Here is a 25,840-nt window from a genome sequence, read left to right on the forward strand (position 1 = left end):
ATTAACAGAGTTAGCAGACAAAGTCTTAGTAACTATGATTACTATGGTAAAATAGAAGATGGAGGGAATTCCCTGGTGGTCCAGTGGTTGACTTGATGCTTTCACTGCCAGGGCTGGGTCCGATCCCTGGTCAGGGAACTAAGATCGCACAAGTCGCATGGTATGGCCACAAATATGAACAAATGAACAAACAAACAAATAAATAAAATAGAAGATGCAGAAAAAGGATAGAAAAAATAGGAGTATTTGAAAAGGGAATTGAAATCAATTTTTAAAAAGAATTAAATAGACATTAATGAACTGCCAACTACAATGTCTGAAATTGAGAACTTACTGAATAACAAGAAACGACTCAACAGAATGTAAGACTGGTGAACTTCAAAGACAGGTCAACAGAAAATATTCAAATAATCACAGAGGAGGGGAAAACAGATAGTAAGAAATGTCAAGATGGTTAAAAAGTTCAAGGACAAGATAAGAAAGAATGGGACAGAAAGAATACAGAAAGAAAGAATAACCAAAATTTACCAAATTACATGAGGGACTCAAGTCACATTAAAAAACTGAGGGAACTCCAAGCAGTATAAATACAAACAAAACTACACCTGGGGGATTTCCCTGGCGGTCCAGTGGTTAGGACTTCGCCTTCCAATGTAGGGAGTGTGGGTTCAATCCCTGATCGGGGAGCTAAGATCCCACATGCCACATGGCCAAGAAACCAAACCATAAAAAAAAAAGAAGCAGTATTGTAACAAATTCAATAAAGACTTTAAAAATGGTCCACCTCAAAAAAAAAAAAACAAACAAAAAACTAGACCTGGGCATATTAGACTCAAACTACTGAAAACGAAAGGAGGCAATATTAAAAGCAGTTAGGAAGAAAAATTTTAAAAAGACACATACGCATTACTTTCAACGGAAAAATAAGAATAACAGCTAACTTCTCAAAAGAAAGTTTGGAAGCCATCAGACAACAGAATAACATCCTTGTGCTGAAGGGAAAAGACTGTCAACTTTGAATTCAGTGCCTAGGAGGGGACTTCCCTGGTGGTCCAGTGGCTAAGACTCTACACTCCCAATGCAAGGGTCCCGGGTTCAATCCGGGGTCAGGGAACTAGATCTCACATGACACAGCTAAGAGATAAGAAATGAACGACAGGGGAAAAAAACGTAAAAAACACAAACACATGGAGACTAAACAATACGTTACTAAATAACCAAGAGATCACTGAAGAAATCAAAGAGGAAATCAAAAAATACCTAGAGACAAATGACAATGAAAACGTGACAATCCAAAACCTATGGGATGCAGCAAAAGCAGTTCTAAGAGAGAAGTTTATAGCTATACAAGCCTACCTCAAGAAACAAGAAAAATCTCAAATAGATAATCTAACCTTACACCTAAAGGAACTAGAGAAAGAAGAACAAACAAAGCCCAAAGTTAGCAGAAGGAAAGAAATCATGAAGATCAGAGCAGAAATAAATGAAATAGAAACAAAGAAAACAATAGCAAAGATCAATAAAACTAAAAGCTGGTTCTTTGAGAAGATAAACAAAATTGATAAACCATTAACCAGACTCATCACGAAAAGGAGGGAGAGGAATCAAATCAATAAAATTAGAAATGAAAAAGGAGAAGTGACAACAGACACCACAGAAATACAAAGCATCCTAAGAGACTACTACAAGCAACTCTATGCCAATAAAATGGACAACCTGGAAGAAATGGACAAATTCTTTGAAAGGTATAACCTTCCGAGAGTGAACCAGGAATAAATAGAAAATATGAACAGACCAATCACAAGTAATGAAATTGAAACTGTGATTAAAAATCTTCCAACAAACAAAAGTTCAGGACCAGATGGCTTCACAGGTGAAGTCTAGCAAACATTTAGAGAATAGCTAACACCCATCCTTCTCAAACTCTTCCAAAAAATTGCAGAGGAAGGAACAGTCCCAAACTCATTCTATGAGGCCACCATCACCCTGATACCAAAACCAGACAAAGATACTACAAAAAAAGAAAATTACAGACCAATATCACTGATGAATACAGATGCAAAAATCCTCAACAGAATACTAGCAAACAGAATCCAACACCATATTAAAAGGATCATACACCATGATCAAGTGGGATTTATCCCAGGGATGCAAGGATTCTTCAATATATGCAAATCAATCAATATGATACACCTTATTAACAAATTGAAGAATAAAAACCATATGATCATCTCAGTAGATGCAGAAAAACCTTTCTTTCAACACCCATTTATGATAAAAACTCTCCAGAAAGTGGGCATAGAGGGAACCTACCTCAACATAATAAAGGCCATATATGACAAACCCACAGCAAACATCATTCGCAATGGTGAAAAACTGAAAGCATTTCCTCTAAGATCAGGAACAAGACAAGGATGTCCACTCTCACCACTATTATTCAACATATTTTTGGAAGTCCTAGCCACAGCAATCAGAGAAGAAAAAGAAATAAAAGGAATACAAATTGGAAAAGAAGAAGTAAAACTGTCACTGTTTGCAGATGACATATTACTATACATAGAGAATCCTAAAGATGCTACCAGAAAACTACTAGAGCTAATCAATGCATTTGGTAGAGTTGCAGGATACAAAATTAATACACAGATATCTCTTGCATTCCTATACACTAATGATGAAATATCTGAAAGAGAAATTAAGGAAACACTCCCATTTACCACTGCAACAAAAAGAATAAAATACCTAGGAATAAACCTACCTAGGGAGACAAAAGACCTGTATGCAGAGAACTATAAGACACTGATGAAAGAAATTAAAGATGATACCAAGAGACGGAGAGATATACCATGTTCTTGGATTGGAAGAATCAATATTGTGAACATGACTATACTACCCAAAGCAATCTACAGATTCAATGCAATCCCTATCAAATTACCAATGGCATTTTTTACGGAACTAGAACAAAAAAATCTTAATATTTGTATGGAGACACAAAAGACCCCGAATAGCCAAAGCAGTCTTGAGGGAAAAAAACAGAGCTGGAGGAATCAGACTCCCTGACTTCAGACTATACTACAAAGCTACAGTAATCAAGACAATATGGTACTGGCACAAAAGCAGAAACACAGATCAGTGGAACAAGATAGAAAGCCGAAAGATAAACCCATGCACCTATGGTCAACTAACCTATGACAAAGGAGGCAAGGATATACAATGGAGAAAAGACAGCCTCTTCAATGAGTGATGCTGGGAAAACTGGACAGCTACATGTAAAAGAATGAAATTAGAACACTGCCTAACACCATGCACAAGAAAAAACTCAAAATGGATTAGAGACCTAAATGGAAGACTGGACACTATAAAACACTTATAGGAAAACATAGGAAGAACACTCTTTGACATAAATCACAGCAAGATCTTTTTTGATCCACCTCCTAGAGTAATGGAAATAAAAACAAAAATAAACAAATGGAACCTAATGAAACTTCAAAGCTTTTACACAGCAAAGGAAACCATAAACAAGACGAAAAGACAACCCTCAGAATGGGAGAAAATATTTGAAACGCATCAACGGACAAAGGATTAATCTCCAAAATATAGAAACAGCTCGTGCAGCTCAATATTAAACAAACAAACAACCCTATGCAAAAATGGGTAGAAGACCTAAATAGACACTTCTCCAAAGAAGACATACAGAGGGCCAACAAACACATGAAAAGATGCTCCACATCACTAATTATTAGAGAAATGCAAATCAAAACTACAATGAGGTATCACCTCACACCAGTTAGAATGGGCATCATCAGAAAATCTACAAACAACAAATGCTGGACAGGGTGTGGAGAAAAGGGAACCCTCTTGCACTGTTGGTGGGTATGTAAATTGATGCAGCCACTATGGAGAACAGTATGGAGGTTCCTTAAAAAACTAAAAATAGAATTACCATATGATCCAGCAACCCCACTACTGGGCATATACCCAGAGAAAAGCATAATGCAAAAAGAGTCATGCACCCCAATGTTCATTGCAGCACTATTTACAGTGAACATTGGGGTGCATGCATGTGTCTTTTCTGAATTACGGTATATATATATATATATACACACACATATATTCGATTTTTGGAAAAAAAAATCAACAGAAATTAAAAACTCACCTTTGACCTTACTCAAACCTAGGATCCCTCTCCTGATTTAACTACTGGTTTATTATGTAGCTTTCAAAGACCTTTTCTAATGCATTCATATGCTTCTGAATGTTTGAAATATTAAATATTATTTTGTTTTATTGAGGTGGGTCTTTTCATATGTATGGATACTATATGTATTTCTGGAAATTGTTGAACACAGTTTTACTCTGTCTCAGACTGTATTTTAATCAATGCAAAAAGTTGAAATATTATAAAGAACAATGCTTGGAATACCATATATTTTTCTTTGATTTTTTTAGTTGAATTTTTTATATGTAAAAGTGATTCCCAAAGTCACTTAAAAATGTTAGTGCCAGTTTATACCAGCTTTCTAGTGGACAACTGGGTAACTGCAAGCAATGATGTCCAGACTCTGTAATTCTCAAAATCCTGGTTGCTTTGGGAATGTCTGGACTTTATTAAGTTGATGACAAGATAAACTGTTACTCACTGCATATTATTACATAGACATATTACTGACTTTATTACTCTATTATTAATAGTAGAATTGGCATTTTTACAATAAATATTATAGGGATTCATGTTAAGTAATAAGAATTTTCTTCTGGAAGAAAGATTTTTGATGCAAATTATGATGTTACAGAGAGAAATTATGTAAATCATTATATACTATCCTAGAATATTGAGAGGCTGAAAGGACTGTAAATAGTGTCGTAAATGAAACTGTTCACTTTGTTTCTCTTAAAAAAAAAAAAAGGAGTTCGAATGCTGCAACTAAGGATCCCACTCGCCACAACAAAGATCCCGTGTGCCACAACTAAGACCTGGCATGGCCAAAAAAATAAATATTTTAAAAAAGAAAAAAGAATTCAGTGCCTAGGAAAAATATCCTTCAGAAATAGAGAAGTAAAGTCAGACTCACACAAACTCATAAACAAACACACTCTCACACCCGAGGTCCAAAGTAAGAGGAACACCAAAAGAAAGTTTCAGGCTAGAGGGAAAAGTTCCCAGACGAGAAAATGGAAGTGCAAAAAAGAATGAAAAGCACTGGAAAAGGTAAATGCGTGGGTAAATATATAAAAGACTACTAATAGTTTAAAGGAATAATAATAATGATGCCTTGTGGAGTTTAAAATAATAACGATGGTCCTACCAAAGGACTGGGTATATATGGATTTGTGAGGTTGGATGTGTGAATAAAAGATACTCTTCCTGGGACGTCCCTGGCAGTTCAGTGGTTGGGACTCCGAGCTTCCACTGCAGAGGACACAGGTTTGATCCCTGGTCGGGGAACTGGGATCCCACATGCCTCATGGGGTGCTCAAAAAAGAAAAAAGATACTCTTCCTCCCAAAGTTAAGAAATACTGCAAATTCTCTTATTTACCTAAATTAAAAGAAAGGGCTTCCCTGGTGGCACAGTGGTTAAGAATCTGCCTGCCAATACAGGGGACACAGGTTCGAGCCCTGGTCCGGGAAGATCCTACATGCCGCGAAGCAACTAAGCCCATGCGCCACAACTGCTGAGCCTGCACTCTAGAGCCCGCGAGCCACAACTACTGAGCCCATGTGCTGCAACTACTGAGGCGTGCGCACCTAGAGCCTCCGTAACAAGAGAAGCCACTGCAATGAGAAGCCCGTGCACTGCAACGAAGAGTAGCCCCCGCTCACCACAACTAGAGAAAGCCCGCGTGCAGCAACGAAGACCCAACGCAGCCAAAAAATAAATAGATTAATAAATAAATAAAATTAAAAATTAGCTACCATCCCTAAAAAAAAAAGACAAATGATAAGTAAAACATACTCATAAGTTCACAATCATCATTACAAACCATACTTTCACAGCACTTGTTTACACCTTTTACCTCAGCAGCATGTAAAAGACAATCAATTACGGTATGAGTAATTACAAGTTTCATAGGGTACAAAATGTCACTTCCTAACTCCTTTAGTACTTTCCTTTCTTTTCTCTTATTCTACTCTTTTCACCATTAGGAGAATGATGGAAAGCTTAGATGGTACCAAAAGTCTCTAGATATATAAGAACTAAAAGCAGGTAATAACTCAGAAAAAAATATGTTCACTTCCTTAAAAAACGTTCCTTTGAATTTTACATTCTACATTAACTGAAATTTTAGCCTTTATATTAATAATACATAATTTTGGGGTTTTCCTGTAACTGAAATAAAAAGAGCTACTCATCTTTAAATGATTGTGTAGATGTATGAATAAGTATACTAGTTTAAACTCTTTCAGTCTTTGCTTTTAATATTATATAAACATGCTAGATTAAGACAAATGCTCTAAAACACTTTGAAAAAAATGTTTATTAACCATAAACAATCTTTTCAGTATTTGAAACCCTTTTTTAATGTAAGCGCTGTATTGATGTTTCTTTTTTAGATTTTTTTCTTTTTCTCTTGGTCACACCGTTAGGCATGCGGGATCTTAGTTCCCTAACCAGGAATTGAACCTGTGCCCCCTGCAGTGGAAGTGCAGAGTCCTAACCACTGGACTGCCAGGAATTCCCATCTTTTTTAGCCTTTTAAATTATTATCTACAGTTTAATAAATGTTCAAATTTTAAAACTTATTTGAATTTCTTAAATCCTCTTAATAAAGCAAAAGTGATTAATAACCAATTGTTTCCATGACAGAATAAAAAATACTCAAATACTCTACAAAAATACTCTTTCACATGGCACAGACCAAATCTAGTAAGATTCAGAAATCATTTTCATGATGAAAATTACTTATGAAAACATTAATATTAAAAATAATGTATTAAAAGGGCATATCTTCTCAGTACAAATTTTCTCAGGTCGTATCTTGCTATGGTCATATACTTATCACAACAATCCATTCATAATCAATAGAAACTTTTTTAATGCATATATTTTTTAATATTTATTTTTTGGCTGCATTGAGTCTTTGTTGCAGCACGCAGGATCTTTTGTTGCAGTGTGCGGGCTTCTCTCTAGCTGTGGCATGCGGGCTTAGTTGCCCTGCAGCATGTGGGATTTTAGCTCCCCGACCAGGGATCGAACCCGCACCCCCTGCACTGGGAGGCGAAGTCTTAACCACTGGACCGCCAGAGAAGTCCCCACCCTGTAAACTTCTTTTTTTAAAAAATTATTTATATTTTATTTTTGGCTGTGTTGGGTCTTCGTTGCTGCGCACGGACTTTTCTCTAGTTGCTGCGAACGGGGGGCTACTCTTCACTGCGGTGCACAGGCTTCTCACTGCAGTGGCTTCTCTTGTTGCAAAGCACGGGCTCTAGGCACATGGGCTCAGCAGTTGTGGCTCGTGGGCTCTACAGCACAGGCTCAGTAGTTGCGGTGCGTGGACCTAGTTGCTCTGCGGCATGTGGGATCTTCACAGACCAGGGCTTGAACCCGTGTTCCCTGCATTGACAGGCGGATTCTTAACCACTGCACAACCTGAGAAGTCTGCCACCCTGTAAGCTTCTTGAGTCTGCAATTATGTTGCAAATTATTGCAAAGGAAAATATTTTTTTTGTTTGAGACTACTGAGACACGCCTTATTATAAAATCATTTTCTGTCATTTCAACTTGTTTTATTTTTTTGTTTAAAATCTCTTAACTTTGAAATAATCAGGATGCTTTTTTTCTTATTTTCAACGTAGATAAAGCAAAACAAAAGTAATAGCCATGTAGGATGTTATTTTAAACTTTCAGGTTAATTCTACAGGGGTGGTCTATTCTATGGGGAAATTCCAATCCCCTATACCTTTTGAATCCATGGTAGTATATACAATGAGAAGTAATGTCCAGAATGATGGCCGTGCTATATTAAATTCTTCGATCAGGGACTTCCCTGGTGGTCCAGTGGTTAAGACTATGTGCTCCCAATGCAGGGGGCCCGGGTTCAATCCCTAGTCAGGGAACCAGATCCCGCATGCCACAATGAAAGATCCCTCACGCCACATCGAAGATCCTGTGTGCCACAACTAAGACCTGGTTTAGCCAAACAAACAAATAAATAAAATTCTTTGATCAAAAATGACTTATAATTATGGACATATGCCAAATAAGAATGATGAAATATATTTATAAAAGAACCCTAAAAAGGGGAATTCTCTGGCAGTCTAGTGGTTAGGACTTGGCACATTTACTGCTATGGCCTGGGTTCAATCCCTGGTCTGGGAGCTGAAGTCCCGCAAGTCGCTCAGTGTGGCAAAAAAACAAAAACAAAACTTTCAGGTCAATCCTCAGTTAAGCATAAGCCTCAATTAACTATAATAGATGCTCAAATTATTCATTATTTGTCTTAATTTGCTAAGTACTTATTCATTTATTTATTTATGGCTGCGTTGAGTCTTCGTTGCTGCACGCAGGCTTTCTCTAGTTGCAGCGAGCGGGGGCTACTCTTCGTTGCGGCGAGTGGGCTTCTCACTGTGGTGGCTTCTCTTGTTGCGGAGCACGGGCTCTAGGTGCGCGGGCTTCAGTAGTTGTAGCACACAGGCTCAGTAGTTGTGGCTCGCGGGTTCTAGAACACAAGCTCAGCAGTTGTGGCACACGGGCTTAGGTGCTTGGCGGCACGTGGGATCTTCCCAGACCAGGGCTCGAACCAGTGTCCCCTGCACTGACGGGAGGATTCTTAACCACTGTGCCACGAGGGAAGCCCTGCTAAGTACTTTTAATATAAATTGAGTTTAAAAATAAAGTATTTTGAAATTATATCTCCTCTTAAAATTCTTTGTAAGGCTATTAACTAGTTAGGTATCTGAGACTTAGGATCACCAAAAAATAGGTCGGTACAGGAGTACTATGTGATACTTGTAGCACCAACTTCACAAAATTCTCCTTAAAAACCCTTGGGCTTCCCTGGTGGCGCAGTGGTTGAGAATCTGCCTGCCAATGCAGGGGACAAGGGTTCGAGCCCTGGTCTGGGAGGATCCCACATGCCGCGGAGCAACTGGGCCCGTGAGCCACAATTGCTGAGCCTGCGCGTCTGGAGCCTGTGCTCCGCAACAAGAGAGGCTGCGATAGTGAGAGACCCGCGCACCATGATGAAGGGTGGCCCCCACTTGCCGCAACTAGTGAAAGCCCTCGCATAGAAACGAAGACCCAACACAGCAATAAATAAAATAAATAAATAAAAATTAAAAAAAAAAAAGAATAAAAATCATACAGATTAACAATGGCCTCATTTATAAAAAAAAGAAAAACATACTAGTTTTCTACCAGAGTATAAGAGACACTGGTTTAGATTACACACTCCGGAGCCATGTTTCCCAGGTAGGAATCCCAACTCTGCCATTCACAGATATATGATTTGGTGGGGCAAAACACCATAGTACCAAATAACAGATAACAATATTATTGGTAACCCATCTCCAGTAGCACTTCCTTATATTTCCCCTTCCTTGCTTCACTATTTTTTAGCTGAATGGCAAAGACCATTTGTGGCTTTAATAAAAATGTAAATGCTATTATGGCCAAGGCAGCTACAATTATCTCTACCAGTTACTAACCCAACATTTCAGTAAACTGAAGGCATTAAATAAAGATATGAAATAATGAACAGAAGGGTGAGCAAAGTAAGAACAGAAAAAGATGGTAGTGTTTTATGATTTTTAAAGTGGTTAACACCAATCCTCACACTTCTACCAAACTATGAGTTTTTACTTGATAGGTAACATTTACCAAGCAGTTACTAACAAGCAATGGGCTGCATATTTTTATATACGTTATTCAGTATATTCAATCTTCACAATACTGTGAAACTACTACTCTCTCCGCTCTTCAAATTTAAGCCCTGGGAAGTTAACAAGTCCTATCTATATTCTACATTTTACTGCAGGACTGTCAAGATTCATAGCTAGGGATACTACGTGTCCAAATTTTACCTGTTTGTCGTTTCAGCATAATTATTATTACTAAAACCCTTGTTCACTCTCAGAAGTGCCCAAAATTGGATAAAAAATCATATATGGTTACCAAGGTACTCTTTCCAGGCAGCATAACCCTACAGTATGTACTATGCTTTGTACCGCAGCCTCAGGCTCAGCACTTTCACTATCTTCCAAGCGCATGCCACTGCCAATAAATTAGAAGAAAGGCATGAATGGTACAGTTCACTCTTCAAACACACACACACAAACACACACACACACACAATCCCACTACTAGGGGAAAAAGCAAGTAAATACCAATGATTGATTATACCAATTTTATATTATGCAAGACAGTGTACTAAATGGCTATGTGATCAAAATATCTCAGAAATACAGGTAAGCATATATAAAAGCTATCTTTTATGGATACAAATAATTAACTCTAAGAAGATTATTTCTTAATACAACATATGTAAATAGACTTCAGGATACTTTACTCTTCCTTTTAGTATCCACACATTCAGTTCCCAGGTCTCTTTTTAGTAAAGAGACATTTCCCCCAGCACCCTCCCATATGTAAATTAGTATAATTAATTAACTAGTACACAAAAACAAATAAAGCCTCACCACCTGCCTTGTAAGGAATGAAAAAAAAATCTGGTGTAAACAGTGAAAATTACCACAAATAATTAAACCAACTGTTTTCGGTGTCAGTTTTCAAATATATACCTATAGTAAAGGAATACCAGCTAATCTAGCATCACTCATCAGGAAAAGTGCAGCTGTGGATTTTGCAGGTCTTCTTCCTTGTCTGTAATAAAGGATCAAATTGGTGACCTTTGTGCCATAAACTAAAAAGCCAAAGTAGATAAACAACATATGTAGATTTAGCAAAATACAAACCTTTTAAGTTTAAAACACTGCTCAAATGGAGAATTTATTTTTCATGTAAAGGACTGTGAGATCCCATATATCAATTCTGATTCAAAACAGTACTTTTTAATATTCTTTTTTACTAATATAATATGACACCTAAACAATAATACTGAAAGCTGAGGTACAGAGGGAAGAGCTTTGATCATTTGCACAAATTGTGTTGTGTCTAAAAATTACTACAAAATTTAATAGCTGTTCAATTTATTATTTAAGTAATAATGTAATTACCTGACTAAACTTGATGACTAGCCCTAGACTTTCAAGTGAACAGAGTTAAATTTGCTGTGCTACAGCTAAAAATTTGTATTTCTGGATAGTCAGCAAATTACACTTAACCACATTCTACTAATATAAAAAAATTCCTATAGGTCACATTTGCATTTCTTATCTTCTAGAATGTAATTTTAAAACTAGAAAGACTTGTAGGCATCTTGTTACATTTAAAATAAACTAATTCTTAAAGGAACACTAATATCTGTCAACCAAATTATTCTGCACATCTTATGTAGCTTAGGACAAGACTACAAATTCAGAAAGTGTGACAAAGACATAAGAAATAACAAACATGTATGATCAAGAATGATGAGGTTAACAATAAAGTTTAAACGTCAATACTACTTAAACCAAAGGCTACCAGAAGATTCACATTTTTTAAATAACTAAGGAGAAATTTACATAAGTTGAATATTATACAAAAGTAAAAATTAGTGCTTCAAAATAACATTAAAATGATATTAGGACAAGCATTTACATTGCACAAAACTATACTGGTTCCCGTAACATGATGATTTCTATTTCATTCATTCTTTAAAGATTTATAATTACAATTTGAAAAGCAAACATTTTAAAGAATTTGCTCCTTCTTTTAAAGTTTATTCCTTTCAAAACTTTAAAAAGCATAACTAAAATTTAATGATACTGATTAAATATTAGTTATAAAAAATCAATTTTAGGGACTTCCCTGGTGGCACAGTGGTTAATACTCTGCGCTCCCAATGCAGGGGCCCCAGGTTCGATCCCTGGTCAGGGAACTAGATCCCACATGCATGCCGCAACTGAGAGTTTGCATGCCACAACTAAGGAGCCCGCTTGCCACAACTAAGACCCGGTGCAACCAATTAAAAAAATAAATATTTTTAAAAAGTCAATTTTAACATGTTAGTTAAATAAGCAGTTGAATTCTTTTTAAATTCCATGCGTTAGTTTTTTTAAAGTTCTGTAATGTTAAAAGTTAAAATTTCAATGTAAACTATGGTTTAATAAGAAAATTAGATTTATCCTTTTATTCTCCAAGTATTTAAGCCATCTTTCAAAAGAAATCAACCTGTATTTCTTTAAAAATTATAAAACCAGGTACTACAGTCACTGTTTCAAATGTTCCCAGGTTTATAGAGTATGACTATATCCTTTCACTTAAGTTAATGAACCATCCAAACTTCCAAGTATAAAAACATCTATATTCTTTAACCCAGCTATACTTTTAAGAGATTTCTTCAAAGGAACTGTCAGGACAATAAAAGCTTTATATATTTTATATCAGGAAGCAAAACTAGAGGCAATATATCTATTAAAAGATATGACGAAAAGGCAACAGATAAATCATGGTGTTTATAATATAGGCACTAGAAGTGATGTTTGGAAAATCATTTTAAAATGTTAACATAAAGGTGGAAAAAAGATTTCAGGACTGAATAAATAATGAGAACTTTACTTTTGTGGGGGAGGGCACTTTATTTTTAATTTAACCAGTCCCAAATAAACGTGGTACATCCAGACAATGGAATATTATTCTGCACTAAGAAATAAGCTAACAAGCTGTGAAAAGACATAGAGGAATCTTAAATGCATATTACTAAATGAAAGGAGGCTTAAGAGGCTATCTACTGGGCTTCCCTGGTGGCACAGTGGTTAAGAATCCACCTGCTAATGCAGGGGACACAGGTTTGAGCCCTGCTCCGGGAAGACCCCACATGCCACGGAGCAACTAAGCCTGTGCACCACAACTACTGAGCCCACGTGCCACAACCACTGAAGCCCGCATGCCTAGAGCCCATGCTCCGCAACAAGAGAAGCCACCGCAATGAGAGGCCCGCACACCACAACAAGGAGTAGCCCCCGTTCGTCACAACTAGAGAAAGCCCGCAGGCAGCAACGAAGACCCAACACAGCCAAAAAAAATATAGAAAAATAAAATAAATAAATTTATAAAAAATAAAATATTAAAAAAAGAGGCTATATATTGTATAACTATACGATAACTGTATTTCTGGAAAAGACAAAACTACAGGGACAGCAAAAAGATTAGTGCTTGCTGGGGGTTAGGGAGGAAGAGGGATGAACAGACAGAAGATTTTTAGGCAGTGAAACTACTCTGTATGAAACTATAATGCTAACTGTTATTTTACATGTGTCCAAACCTACAGAATATACAACACCAAGAGTGAGTTGTGATGTAATGTACAGACTTCGGGTGATAATGACATGTCAATGTAGGTTCATCCAGTGTAACAAATGTACCCCTCTGGTGTGGAATGTTGATTGTGGGGGAGACTGTGGATGTTGGGGCAGGAGGTATGCCAGAACCCTTTGTACCCTCCTTTCCATTTTGTAGTGAACCTAAAATTCCTCTTAAAAAGTCAAAGGAGGGCTTCCCTGGTGGCGCAGTGGTTGAGAATCTGCCTGCTAATGCAGGGGACACGGGTTCGAGCCCTGGTCTGGGAAGATCCCACATGCCACGGAGCAGCTGGGCCCGTGAGCCACAACTACTGAGCCTGCGCGTCTGGAGCCTGTGCCCCGCAACGGGAGGGGCTGCAATAGTGAAAGGCCCGCGCACCGCGATGAAGAGCGGTCCCCACACCGCGATGAAGAGTGGCCCCCACTTGCCGCAACTAGAGAAAGCCCTCGCACGAACCGAAGACCCAACACAGCCAAAAATAAATAAATAAATAAATAAAGTAGCTATAAAATTAAAAAAAAAAAAGCTACTCTTTAAAAAAAAAAAAAAAAAAAAAGTCAAAGGAAAAGAAATAGGCACAAAGAGAGACATGGTGAGAAAAAAGAATCCACAAACAAGTAAACCAAAATATTAACCAGAGAACATGTTGCTGGGATTGCAGATGATTTTTTCTTCATACAGAGCTAAATGTTCCAAATTTATTGTAACAGAATTATACTGAAGCCCAAATACACAGAGACTCTACTCCTGGACTGTTCAGTCTGTCCCAAAGATGTCAGTCCCCACTTGCACCAATATCACATTTTTATAAGTTACCTTTGTTGAACAATGTTTTTTTCTCCATGTAGGGCAAATTCTCTATTCCCCTTTTCTCCTCCTTTTCAAAAATTTACTGCCAATTCTCATTTGTTTATTCTTTCAAATAAACTTGCAAACTTTTTCTCTAAAGGGCCAGAGAGTAAATATTTTAGGCTGGTAAACTTCTATCACTTATTGTTTTGTTTTACTTTTTGAAATAAAAACCATTCTTGGGACTTCCCTGGTGGTGCAGCGGTTAAGAATCCACCTGCCAATGTAGGAGACACTGGTTCGATCTCTGGTCTGGGAAGATCCCACATGCCATGGAGCAACTAATCCCGTGCGCCACAACTACTGAGCCTGCACTCTAGATCCCGCGAGCCACAACTACTGAACCCGCATGCCACAACGACTGAAGCCCACGCGCCTAGAGCCTGTGCTCTGAAACAAGAGAAGCCACCGCAATGAGAAGTCCGCGCACCGCAACGAAGAATAGCCCCCACCTGCCGCAACTAGAGACAGCCCACAACCCAATGCAACCAAAATAAATTAAAAAAAAAAAAAAATCTTAGCTAGCAGGCCACACAAAAGCAGCCCTAAGGCCAGCTTGAGAACCCCAGCATAAAGTGTAGCTTCCCAATGAGAACCTGCTGCATAAAAAAATAAATTAAATTTAAAAATTCAAAACAATAAAAATAAAGCATAGCTTCCCACCCCACTGGCAAAGATTTTGGCATTTTGACTCAGTTTATACTGAATTTACACATAAAATTCGGAAAAATTAACATCTTTCCAACATTAACTCTTTCAAAATCAAATTATGTGATTAATTACTTATTAAAGTCCTCCACTGTAATTCTCAGAGTTGTACTGCTTTTATTTATGAATCCTGCAAACTAACTGTTAGGGTTTATAATTCCTGGGCACTTGAAGGCTCTGGCATTTGGGTATATGAATGCTGCAAAGAACTTGCTAGGTTTATTATTCCTGGCATTTTTTGCCTAAAGAAAAACACTAGAATGCAACAAAAAGTTACTTTTTAAATGTGGTAATAAGTGTTAGTTCTTTATTTCTTTTCTATTCAGTAATCCAGTAACTCTTAGGTTAAGAGGGAGGTGGGTTAAGCACTCAAGAGTGCGTGGCACATGATAGACACTCAAATGTTTCAATAAATAAATGGTTCTAATTCTGTTCCCTCTCAAAACCCCACTAAAACTATAGTAATTTACCAAAAAAAAAAAAAACAAAAAAACCCCACAACCATGGGAAGAGCAGCAAAAAAAGAACTGGCATGTAGATGGAAACGGCTAAGTAATCAATATACACCTTAAAGTCTCCTGGCAGCACCTTTAGGACTGGGAGTGAAGGAAGGGAGTAAATTAAAAAGAATCCAGTGAAAGATGTTTGGGAAATAACTAGATCCCTCCATCCCCTCCCCCTACTCCAAGTCCCTAGGATTGCTGCCATGAGTTCAAAAATAAAAAGAAAATAAGCAATTTGGAGGAAACAGACAGGCAGGGAATAGAAAATGCCTTTAAAGATATGTACCTATATATATCCTCAAAATGATAAGTTAAGATTTTGCATGCACACAATTACAGGAAGCTATAAAAATGAAGATTCAGAAGACCAGAGAGAACATCTGGAAATTAAAATTATGAGACAGAAAAGGCTGGAAAATAAATTTCCCAGAAAACCAAACAAAAAGAGGTGGAAAATGAGAGCAAAATTTAAATGAGTGAGAGTGTATCAGAGCTCGCAGACACTAACGAACCACTGCAGTAGATCCAATATCTGAATAACTGTTTCAAAGAGAAACAGGGGAGAGGAAAATCACCAATAAATCTCTCAGAAATGACGGATAGGAGTTGCTATATTAAAGTCCAATAAGTACCCAGCACAATGGATGACAATACTCATACTAAAGCATGTCATTGTGAAATGGGGACAAGGAAAGACTCTATAAATTTCTGGTGAGTAGAAGGGAACTGGTCACGTTAAAAAAATAAGAGTCATCGGAATAATTCCTCAGTTATCAACAGTTACAAGAGAAGATGACCATGGAACTTCAAAATTCTGAAGAAAAGAATTCTACACCCAGCCAAACTACAGATATGATATTGTTCAATAGGCATGGTCTCAAAAATCTTCAATAACCCTCATGTACCTTTTCTCAAAAAAGTTCTGGAAGATGTGATCCACCAAAGTGAAACAAGTAACCAAATAAAAGGAAAACAAGAGATACAGCAAACAGAGGGGTGCAACACAGAAGTCATATGAGAGCAAATAAGGAACATAGTCAAAAGAGATCCAAAAAAGACAGGTGTGCACCAGATATAGAGAGCCAACAGTCTAGATTGAAGCAATGTGATTCAGGCTACATTCATGTGCTGTCTGTTATGACCAAGAGGCTTACTATTCTACCTTTTATTAAAAAACGACTGCCATGTGTCTGGCCTGGACATTTTTTTTTTTGGTATTTTTTTAATTGTAAATTTATTATTTTTAAAATTTATTTATCTATCTATGGCTGCATTGAGTCTTCGTTGCGGTGCGCGGGCTTCTCATTGCAGTGGCTTCTCTTGTTGCGGAGCATGGGCTCTAGGCGCACGGGCCTCAGTAGCTGTAGCTCGCGGGTCTCTAGAGCACAGGCTCAGTAGTTGTGGCGCACAGGCTTAGTTGCTCCGCAGCATGTGGGATCTTCCCAGACCAGGGCTCGAACCTGTGTCCCCTGCACTGGCAGGCGGATTCTTGACTACGGCACTACCAGGGAAGTCCCTGGCCTGAACATTTATGTACACGTAACTCAGCTTAAAAATATGTTAACAAAGCTCCTTTGTGCCCTGCTCCCTGGAACAGCTCAGAATTTCACACCAGAATTAACCTATTCTTAAACAAGATATAGAGCAGCTCACTCCAAGAGACCACTCTCCTAACTGAAGGCTCTGCCTGGCCCATACCACAGCCCCAGCAGATAACCGTAGAGTCCTGTGTTTCCCAGAACATGTTCATGATCTTGTCCACTCGTTTTCCCAAGATGGGCTCCAGGAGAAATTCCAGGAAGCTGAAGCCAAACTATAACCCAGAAATGGTGTTCAGCTTATCTTAAGAACCTACCTGTAACAGTAGCAATACTGCGCTTTCCCTACACATCGTCTACGTTTTTAGTTTTTCAAAACTAAAATACTTAGCTGAAAGATATACACACTGGAGATTAAACTCTAAAGATAATTATACTGTAAAAAAAAAAAATTCAAGGGAACGACTAACATGAAAGTCAGGATAGTGAGTAGGGAAGGAGGCAAAGAAATGAAAATGTGATCACAGAGTATAAGACTGAGGTACTGGGGCTTCCCTGGTGATGCAGTGGTTAAGAATCTGCCTGCCAATGCAGGGGATACGGTACGGGTTCGAGCCCTGGTCCGGGAAGATCCCACATGCCGCGGAGCAACTAAGCCCGTCGCCACAACTACTGAGCCTGCGCTCTAGAGCCCGTGCTCCGCAACAAGAGAAGCCACCGCAATGAGAAGCTCAAATTTTCAATTTGTTGCCAAAACATTGATCTTACAGATATACTACCCCATGTGTAGAATGACACAGGTAAAGGGTTATTCATCACAGCACTGAAATAGCAAATGGTTCCAAAGCAATTCCAAAGCAAGTTACATGGCTAAGCCCAGTGGGGGCAGGGGGGGCTGTAGACTACTCAAAGGTATGGATACAGGGAGGTATGATTCTTTAGGGGGCATAACTAACAATCTTCCACACCTGTGAATTTTCTATTGCCTTTCTCAAATAATAATAGTAGTTACCAATCTTTCTAATTGTTCAATTTATCACCTAGTCCTTGGCTCATCTGGTATGGATCACATAGCCACACCAATAAACACAAACGGTACTATAATCTATCCCTAAATTAACAATCACATTCTCTTTTACAATCTATACAATAATATTATAAACTCCAATATACTTACATGCCTTAATTGAACCCTAGCAAATGTTCATCAGTATAGAAATAAAAATGTTTTAAGACCAAACCATGTAATACATACCATCAGAAAAAGTGAAAGCTTTGTGTTTATATGTAATGCTCTAAAAAATATATTAAGTGAAAAACACAATGTGCCAGAATAGTGTATAGAATTGGCTACCATTTATTTTTTTGAAAGAATATACAGTTGACCCTTGAACAACGTAGGGGTTAGGAGCACTGACCCTCTACACAGTCTTAAATCCACACATAACTTTACAGCCAGCCCTCCTCATCCAAGGTCCCACATTTGCAGATTCAAACAACCGCAGATCACGTAGTACTTTAGTACGTATTAAGTGAAAAAAACCCGTGTATGTATAAGCGGAGCCACGCAGTTCAAACCCATGTTGTTCAAGAGTCAACTGCACATCATATTTGCTTGTATATATAGTTGTCCCTCGACATCTGTGGGGGACTGGTTCTAGGATCCTCTCGGATACCAAAATCTATAGATGTTCAAGTCCCTTATATAAAATGGCATAGTACAGACAGCTCTCCAAAATTTGATCCACAGTTGGTTGAATCCTCAGATGGAAATCCGTGGATGGGGGGGGCCAACTGAATACAAATCTCTACACAAAGATATGAACTGACCATGGTGGTTGCCCCTAGAAGTGATCCACCTGGATGGGATCAGCTTGAGAAGACTTCATTGTATACTCTTTTGTACAAAATTTGAGTTGTGGACAATGTATACAATGGGCTATTCACACACATTTTCTTAAACAGCAAACAAGGTCATAGGACAATTGTAATTTTAGGACAATTTCAATTGTCCATACAAGACCAAATAATTATCTTTGAAAGTTTAAGATATAGAGAGAAAAAAATTAAAAAATAAAATACAGAGAGACGTTTTCTAGAATAAAATTAAAAAATAACTTGCCCAACCAAACTGGTCTTTGTCATATTCAGTTGTACCTTACAAAGTTATAATACAACATGTGTTTGTATACACCAGGATATGTCTAGATTCTAGAGCCACACTGTCCAATTTGGTATCCACTAGTTACATATGGAATTAAATTTCAATTAATTAAAAATTACAATTAATTCAAGTTTAAAATTCATCTGCTGGGTTGGATTAGTCTTATTTCAAGTGCTCAGTAGTGCCGCTAGTGGCTACCGTATTGGTCAGCACAAATATAGAACACTTCATCACAGAAAGTTCTCTTGGACAGCCTTTTTTAAGAAGAATCCTCAAAAAAACTGGTTAACATTGGATGCTTTGGAGAGGAGAACTAGGTAGCTGGAGAAAATAGATAGGAGATAGGTTTTTCACACCAATGAGACAGGACTTTGCCTGTGCCAGGCAGCACCCTTAATGTTTCATGTTAACTCACTTAATCCTTACTGTACTTCAACATAATTAGTTTCCTTTGTAATCCTATGTATTTTATTTAATTTAAAAACATTATTCTGAAAATGAGGTCACAGGCTCCAGCTGTTTGCTAAAAGGATCCATTTGAATTTTGAACCATGAGCATTTATTACTCATCTTCAAGAAAAAAGCTATTTAAAAAAGCTAAAATACCATTATCTATAAACCAAAACCCAAGAGATTTTACTAAATATTATTTTAAAATACGTCACACAAGTTCAAAAGAAAAAATAAAATGTATCGCTCCTAATCCCATCATGCCACCACCCATAAACCATCTGATACATCCTTTCAGATATGATTTTATGTTTATTTGTGTATAACGATGACCTACGCATCAATTTTATCCATAAGGTAAGAGTTTTGCTGAAGGCAAAGAGTTGGACATTTTAGTTTTGGTTGAATTTTAGTTTTTTTTTTTTTAAGTACAGTAATAAAGCTTGAAGATAGGACCTGGGTTGGAGTTCTCCCTCTCTCACTTAGGAACTATGTGACCTTGGTAGAAACTTTTATTTAATTTTAAATTTTAAAAAGTTTTAAAATTAAAAAAAAAAACCACTTGAAATATGAATTTCTCACCTGTAAAAAGTATTTATCCCACAATATTAAGATTTAAAAAAAACTACAAGATATTTTATCTATTAAAATACTGACCTTAGTTAATACTTTAAGTTATCAGACTCTGTGGTTACATAAGCTGTTGCCCTAAGATGACCCATGTAAAACCCCGAAAGAATTTTTTATAGCAATACTAATATCAGTTCACATAAATACTAAAACTTACTGTCACTGTAATAAGCAGAGCACAGAAAGGTTTCTGTAATTTCTAATTTCTCTATAGCATTTTGTATGAACACATTTAAAATATATAACTAAAGACATTTTAGTTTTAAAGGTTACTGCAGGGCTTCCCTGGTGGTGCAGTGGTTAAGAATCCGCCTGCCAATGCAGGGGACACAGGTTCAAGCCCTGGTCCTGGAAGATCCAACACGCAGAGCAACTTAGCTTATGCGCCACAACTACTGGGCCTGCGCTCTAGAGCCCGCGAGCCACAACTACTGAGCCTGCACACCTAGAGCCCGTGCTCTGCAACAGGAGAAGCCACCGCAATGAGAAGCCTGCCCACCACAACGAAGAGTAGCCCCGCTCGCTGCAACTAGAGAAAAACTGCGCACAGCAACAAAGACCCAACGCAGCCAAAAATAAGTAAATTTATAAAAATAAATAAAAGTAAAGATTACTGCAAAGACATGAGTTTCAGAGAAATCTTATGGTCTTATTACTTCTACCTTCCCCAAATAATTTAGCTTTTAAGACTAGCAACATACTACAACTGAAACTTTTTCAAAACAACTGCTTAACTCTTTGCCAGACCTTTCACCAAAATTACTAAAAGTACAAAGGTAGATGAGAGTAAATTCCACGTCTGCAAATTTTTTTTCAATTTCACTACACTGTTTTCACTAGCAAAATATTTTAACTGGCAAATCATATGAATTGACAGGTCTAGAAATCAAATGAGAAGAGGGAGAAGAAGAGTGACCATTCACTTTCTTTAGAAATCAAAGCACAAAGTTCTGGACCAGTTACTGAAGTATGACCAGTATAACTACTTATTTAGTCCTCAAATTTAGACACCAAGGTGACATTTTCTTAAGATTCTACCTTTGGATATCAGTTAGCAAACACTGTAGTACAACAGAAACTAAAATCAAATGTCCACATATTTTCTTTTAGAACTGTAGCAAAATATCTATTAAGTTTATCAAATTAATCTTTCCAAGTCACACAAGGAACACACATTACATGCCTATGGGAAAGACAGTGTCATGGTTAAGAACACACACACTGGAACTTGGCTGCTTTAGTTTGAACTCCACCCCACCACTTATTAGCTCTGTGATCTTGGGCAAGTTAGTCACACAAAGTTACTTAATCTCTCCGTGCCTTGGTTTCCTCATCTGTGAAATAAGAATAATACCTACCTCATCGGTTTGCTGTTAAAAATTAAATGAATATATGTAAAGCACTTAGTAAGGTGCCTGATACACAGTAAGTGCTTTGTGTTAGCCATTATTAAGTTATAAAAATCACCTACATTAAAAATCACTGTTACAGGCTGTGTTTAAAAGATCATTTTTATTCAGCTGCTTAGAACTCTAAATCTATAGCCCTGGAAATTCAATGCTGGGTAGATTTGTCATAATTCCATAGAAACTTGTTGAACACAGTGAGCCAAAACTACAGCTTCCTATTGTTTCTATGGAAGATGTATTAAAAGTTCCAACTGGGAAAAACGATCTTACTTTTCTGACCACATTCTCAGGTTCTAGAAGGGACTACTTAGTACTTAAGAGACAAAAGCCATCCTTTCTTTTTTCTCTAGACACGTATAGGGACTTTTAAAGAAACACTAGTGATTTTTACAGTAAGGAGTGGGAAGAGTATCTGTGGGTTATGGGTCATAAGCTTTGTATTTCTTAATAATGGCAAAGAAATGATAAAGTTGGCTATATAAATCTCCTAGCAAAGAGAGGAAAAGGTGAGTACAACTTTGCATGGATACACCTACATGCAGCACACCTATGGAATATTAACTTTATCTAGTTCTTTTTTTAAAAAATAAATTTATTTATTTATTTATTTTTGGCTGTGTTGGGTCTTCACTGCTGCGAGCGGGGCTACTCTTCATTGCGGTGCACTGGCTTCTCATTGAGGAGGCTTCTCTTGTTGCAGAGCACGTCTCTAGGTGCACGGCCTTCAGTAGTTGTGGTACGTGGGCTTCAGTAGTAGTGGCTCGCAGGCTCTAGAGTGCAGGCTCAGTAGTTGTGGCGCACGGGCTTAGTTGCTCCGCGGCATGTGGGATCTTCCCGGACCAGGGCTCTAACCCATGTCCCCTGCATTGGCAGGAGGATTCTTAACCACTGTGCCACCAGGGAAGTCCCCTATCTAGTTCTTCATAACTGACAAATTTTCATCCCTGAATAGTGCATTTGAAAATCAAAACCACTATATCTTATTCCCATTTTTCAGCTAGACTTAGAAATTTCAGTCTTCAAGGTCACACAGATATTAAAATTAGACTATAATTCAGACTCGTTTCCACTTCTCAAAATATTCTCTATGACAAAAATGGAGCAATTCACAGGTACCAGAAGAGCAAGGAAATTTCTAATAGTAGCAGAGAAGGAAAAGAAGAAATTACCATTGCTAGAACAACTACTTCATAGGCTCCTTGTTACATCCAGGACTGCTGGTACTTCTCCTATATTCTTAACCTTATATAAATTAAATAGAATACTTAAAAAAATTTTTTGCATAGAATTTTCTGTCCAAATTGGATTAAGGTTCATAATTCATTAAACATTTTATTCTCTGCAACTTTGGTGTGTAAAACTACGTCTATTTCTAAACTGGACTTCTGTTAAGTCAAATAATTAGGCATAATTTTAATTCAGAGTAAAAAACAAGTGAAATCTAAAATATAAACACCAGAACTAAATTTGTTTGGTTTATGAATGAACTTTGATATACTGGGTTCTTTCTTAAAGCAAAAATATGCATATTAATTTGCAAGGTCTGCTAGTTAATCAATAGTCTTTGGTTAGCAAAAAACCATGGCATTATATAACAACATATTTGTCAACACGTATTTAAGACTTATTTACTTTTAATAAACTCTTTGCAATACAAAACATGTTCCTAAAGGATAAAAAAGGAAACATTAGATCAGCTGACCAAGTTGATTCCATTTATGAAACTAATGTACAGTTTAAAAAATTCAAGAGATACAATGTAAAAACAAGTAAAATTATATACCTTCAATTTAACTAAAGAAACAAAATCTCTTACCTTTAAAAGAACTACAGGTCAAAAAAAACCCAATAATGAAGAATGCAGGGCTTCCCTGGTGGCGCAGTGGTTGAGAATCTGCCTGCCAATGCAGGGGACACGGGTTCGAGCCCTGGTCTGGGAAGATCCCACATGCCACGGAGCAACTGGGCCCGTGAGCCACAATTACTGAGCCTGCGCGTCTGGAGCCTGTGCTCCGCAACAAGAGAGGCCGCGATGGTGAGAGGCCCGCGCACCGCGATGAAGAGTGGTCCCCACTTGCCACAACTAGAGAAAGCCCTCGCACAGAAACGAAGACCCAACACAGCCATAAATAAATAAATAAATAAAATTAAAAAAAAAAAAAAAAAAAAAGAATGCAGAATGAAGATAAAAGCTGCCAAAAACCACGACCCACTGGAGGCACGATGGCCTGCCACCTTCGCCAACTAATATTAAATCTAACTTTGATCTACCCACAAAGTCTAATTTTGACCTAACCACAATTCAAATACCAACAGAATAATAGGAGAGTATTGTTTATCCCAATGTTCAAAACTTTGCCATATTACCTGTTAAGAGGTAAAATGCTTCCTTTAATATACCTATCAAGCTTGTCAACAAGTTTAATATCTGTAAGCCACTTCTTTTATGTGTCTGTGTGTGTTTTGTTGTGGGGTTTTTTGGAAGTATACTTGATTTACAATGTTGTGTTAGTTTCAGGTTTATTAGCAAAGTGATTCAGTTTTATATATATATATGTATGTATATTCTTTTCCATTATAGGTTATTACAAGATACCTAATATAGTTCCCTGTGCTCTATAGTACGTCCCTGTTGTTTATCTATTTTATACAGTATCTGTTAATCCCAAACTCCTAATTTTTCCCTTCCTCCTCCCTTTCCCCTATGTCTGTGAATCTATTCCTGTTTTGTAAATAAGTTCATTTGTATCATTTTTTTGAATTCCATGTAAGCCACTTCTTAACCTAAATGATCTCATACACGCACACTTGAGAAGCACACAATATCAAACTGAAAATGACTGATATTTTACTTAATTTCCGTAGATAAAAATTCCCTGAATGCCTACAAAGGTGGGACAAGCAGAAATAAACCCATGACTCCAGGTGCTTCTGATTATGCCCAGCAAAAAAGTAATAATGAAACTCACAAGCTAGCTGAAATAGCAATGAACAAATATGCTTTTTGTAGGCTTTTACAGGGATACCTCAATTGCAGCAAATACTAACCAGCTGCTTAAAAAAAAAAATCCCACTATTTAAAATTGTCAAAAAGAATTCTAAATGACTAACCTGTGGACAAAGGTGCATTAAAAGTACTTTAAAGTTGCATTTTTCACTAAAAATAAACACTTAAAATTATTTTACATGCATCCTCTGGTTATTATAGTTTCAATCTGGCTTTTGACTTTCACACACTAAGTTTTTAGGTTCCCTACTCCCCAAATTTAAATGCAGTATTGAAATCTCCCTGGGGTCAGCACTAGAAGGAATGCTATACTGCATCATTGACCAGATCACTGGAAATTAAGCTCCTAAAATTTACACTGAACAAGGTATAAAATCACATTTTGTATAACTCTGTATCCTAAAGAACACTTGGTACAAGGTCCTAAACGTATCAGGAGCTATAAATATTTACTGACTCAAAACAGTCCTTCAACACTTTGTAGTTTTGTTCCCTGTTGTTGAAACAAAACAGCATAGCCTGCAAAACCCAAAGGCCCTAAATGTTACTGAAACTTCACAGACTACATTATTGTTTTATTGTTTAGAGGTTTTAGCCTTGCCCTTATTACCAGCTGTAATGCTTTTACTGACGCTGGTACGGTGGGTAGGAGAGTTGATCCAGTCAGAAGTAATATCAGAGCCCATTAAAAGGTTTTAAGTTAAAGTTTTACATATTTATCTTTTATCTATTTAACATTAATGTTCTAAAAATCATTTAACTGTATCAGCAACTCAAGAAAGTTCTGTAGTCAATCTAATTTCCAGGAATATAAATAAACACTGGTACCAATAAAAGAATAAGCAACCAAGCAGAAAATCTGCCTTAAATTCTGGCAACAAGGTAAGGATAGTTTACGTCAATGTAATGAAAAATAAGCATTTTTGTATTCTATAGACCTTTTCATAGCTAGTTTTTTAATAGTTATAAAAGTCTTTAAAAAGTCAAAGCAAATTGGGAAGCCATTATCAAAATCACAAACTACCATTGAAGATATATGAAAATATCTGGCAACCAAGGTCCAGAACTGGTTCCAGAGTATCAAAAGTTTTCTGGTTAATGTATTATGCCTCTAAAGTATCACTTAGATGTGACATTCCTGAAACGGCAACACAGGCCTAGAAGTTTCAGTGAAACACTGCCGG

General features: G+C 37.2%; 1 protein-coding gene across 3 annotated transcripts in view; it reads right to left on the bottom strand.

Moving 5' to 3' along the window:
* Positions 1–25,840, bottom strand: part of EIF4E (eukaryotic translation initiation factor 4E) — a 46,296-nt gene that overhangs the window by 19,210 nt on the left and 1,246 nt on the right. The window contains exon 1 of one of the 3 annotated variants that reach the window (XM_057546903.1): positions 22,819–22,837. The exons of 1 other annotated variant lie outside the window; for it this stretch is intronic. In XM_057546903.1, coding sequence (XP_057402886.1) covers positions 22,819–22,821 — 3 coding nt within the window. In that variant the 5' untranslated portion in view covers positions 22,822–22,837. Of the gene's footprint in view, positions 1–10,110; positions 10,150–22,818; positions 22,838–25,840 lie in introns of those variants that run through there. One more of the 3 variants, XM_057546902.1, reaches the window with a different exon arrangement.

This window comes from Balaenoptera acutorostrata, chromosome 5 (assembly GCF_949987535.1).
Source record: "Balaenoptera acutorostrata chromosome 5, mBalAcu1.1, whole genome shotgun sequence".
NCBI lineage: Eukaryota > Metazoa > Chordata > Mammalia > Artiodactyla > Balaenopteridae > Balaenoptera > Balaenoptera acutorostrata.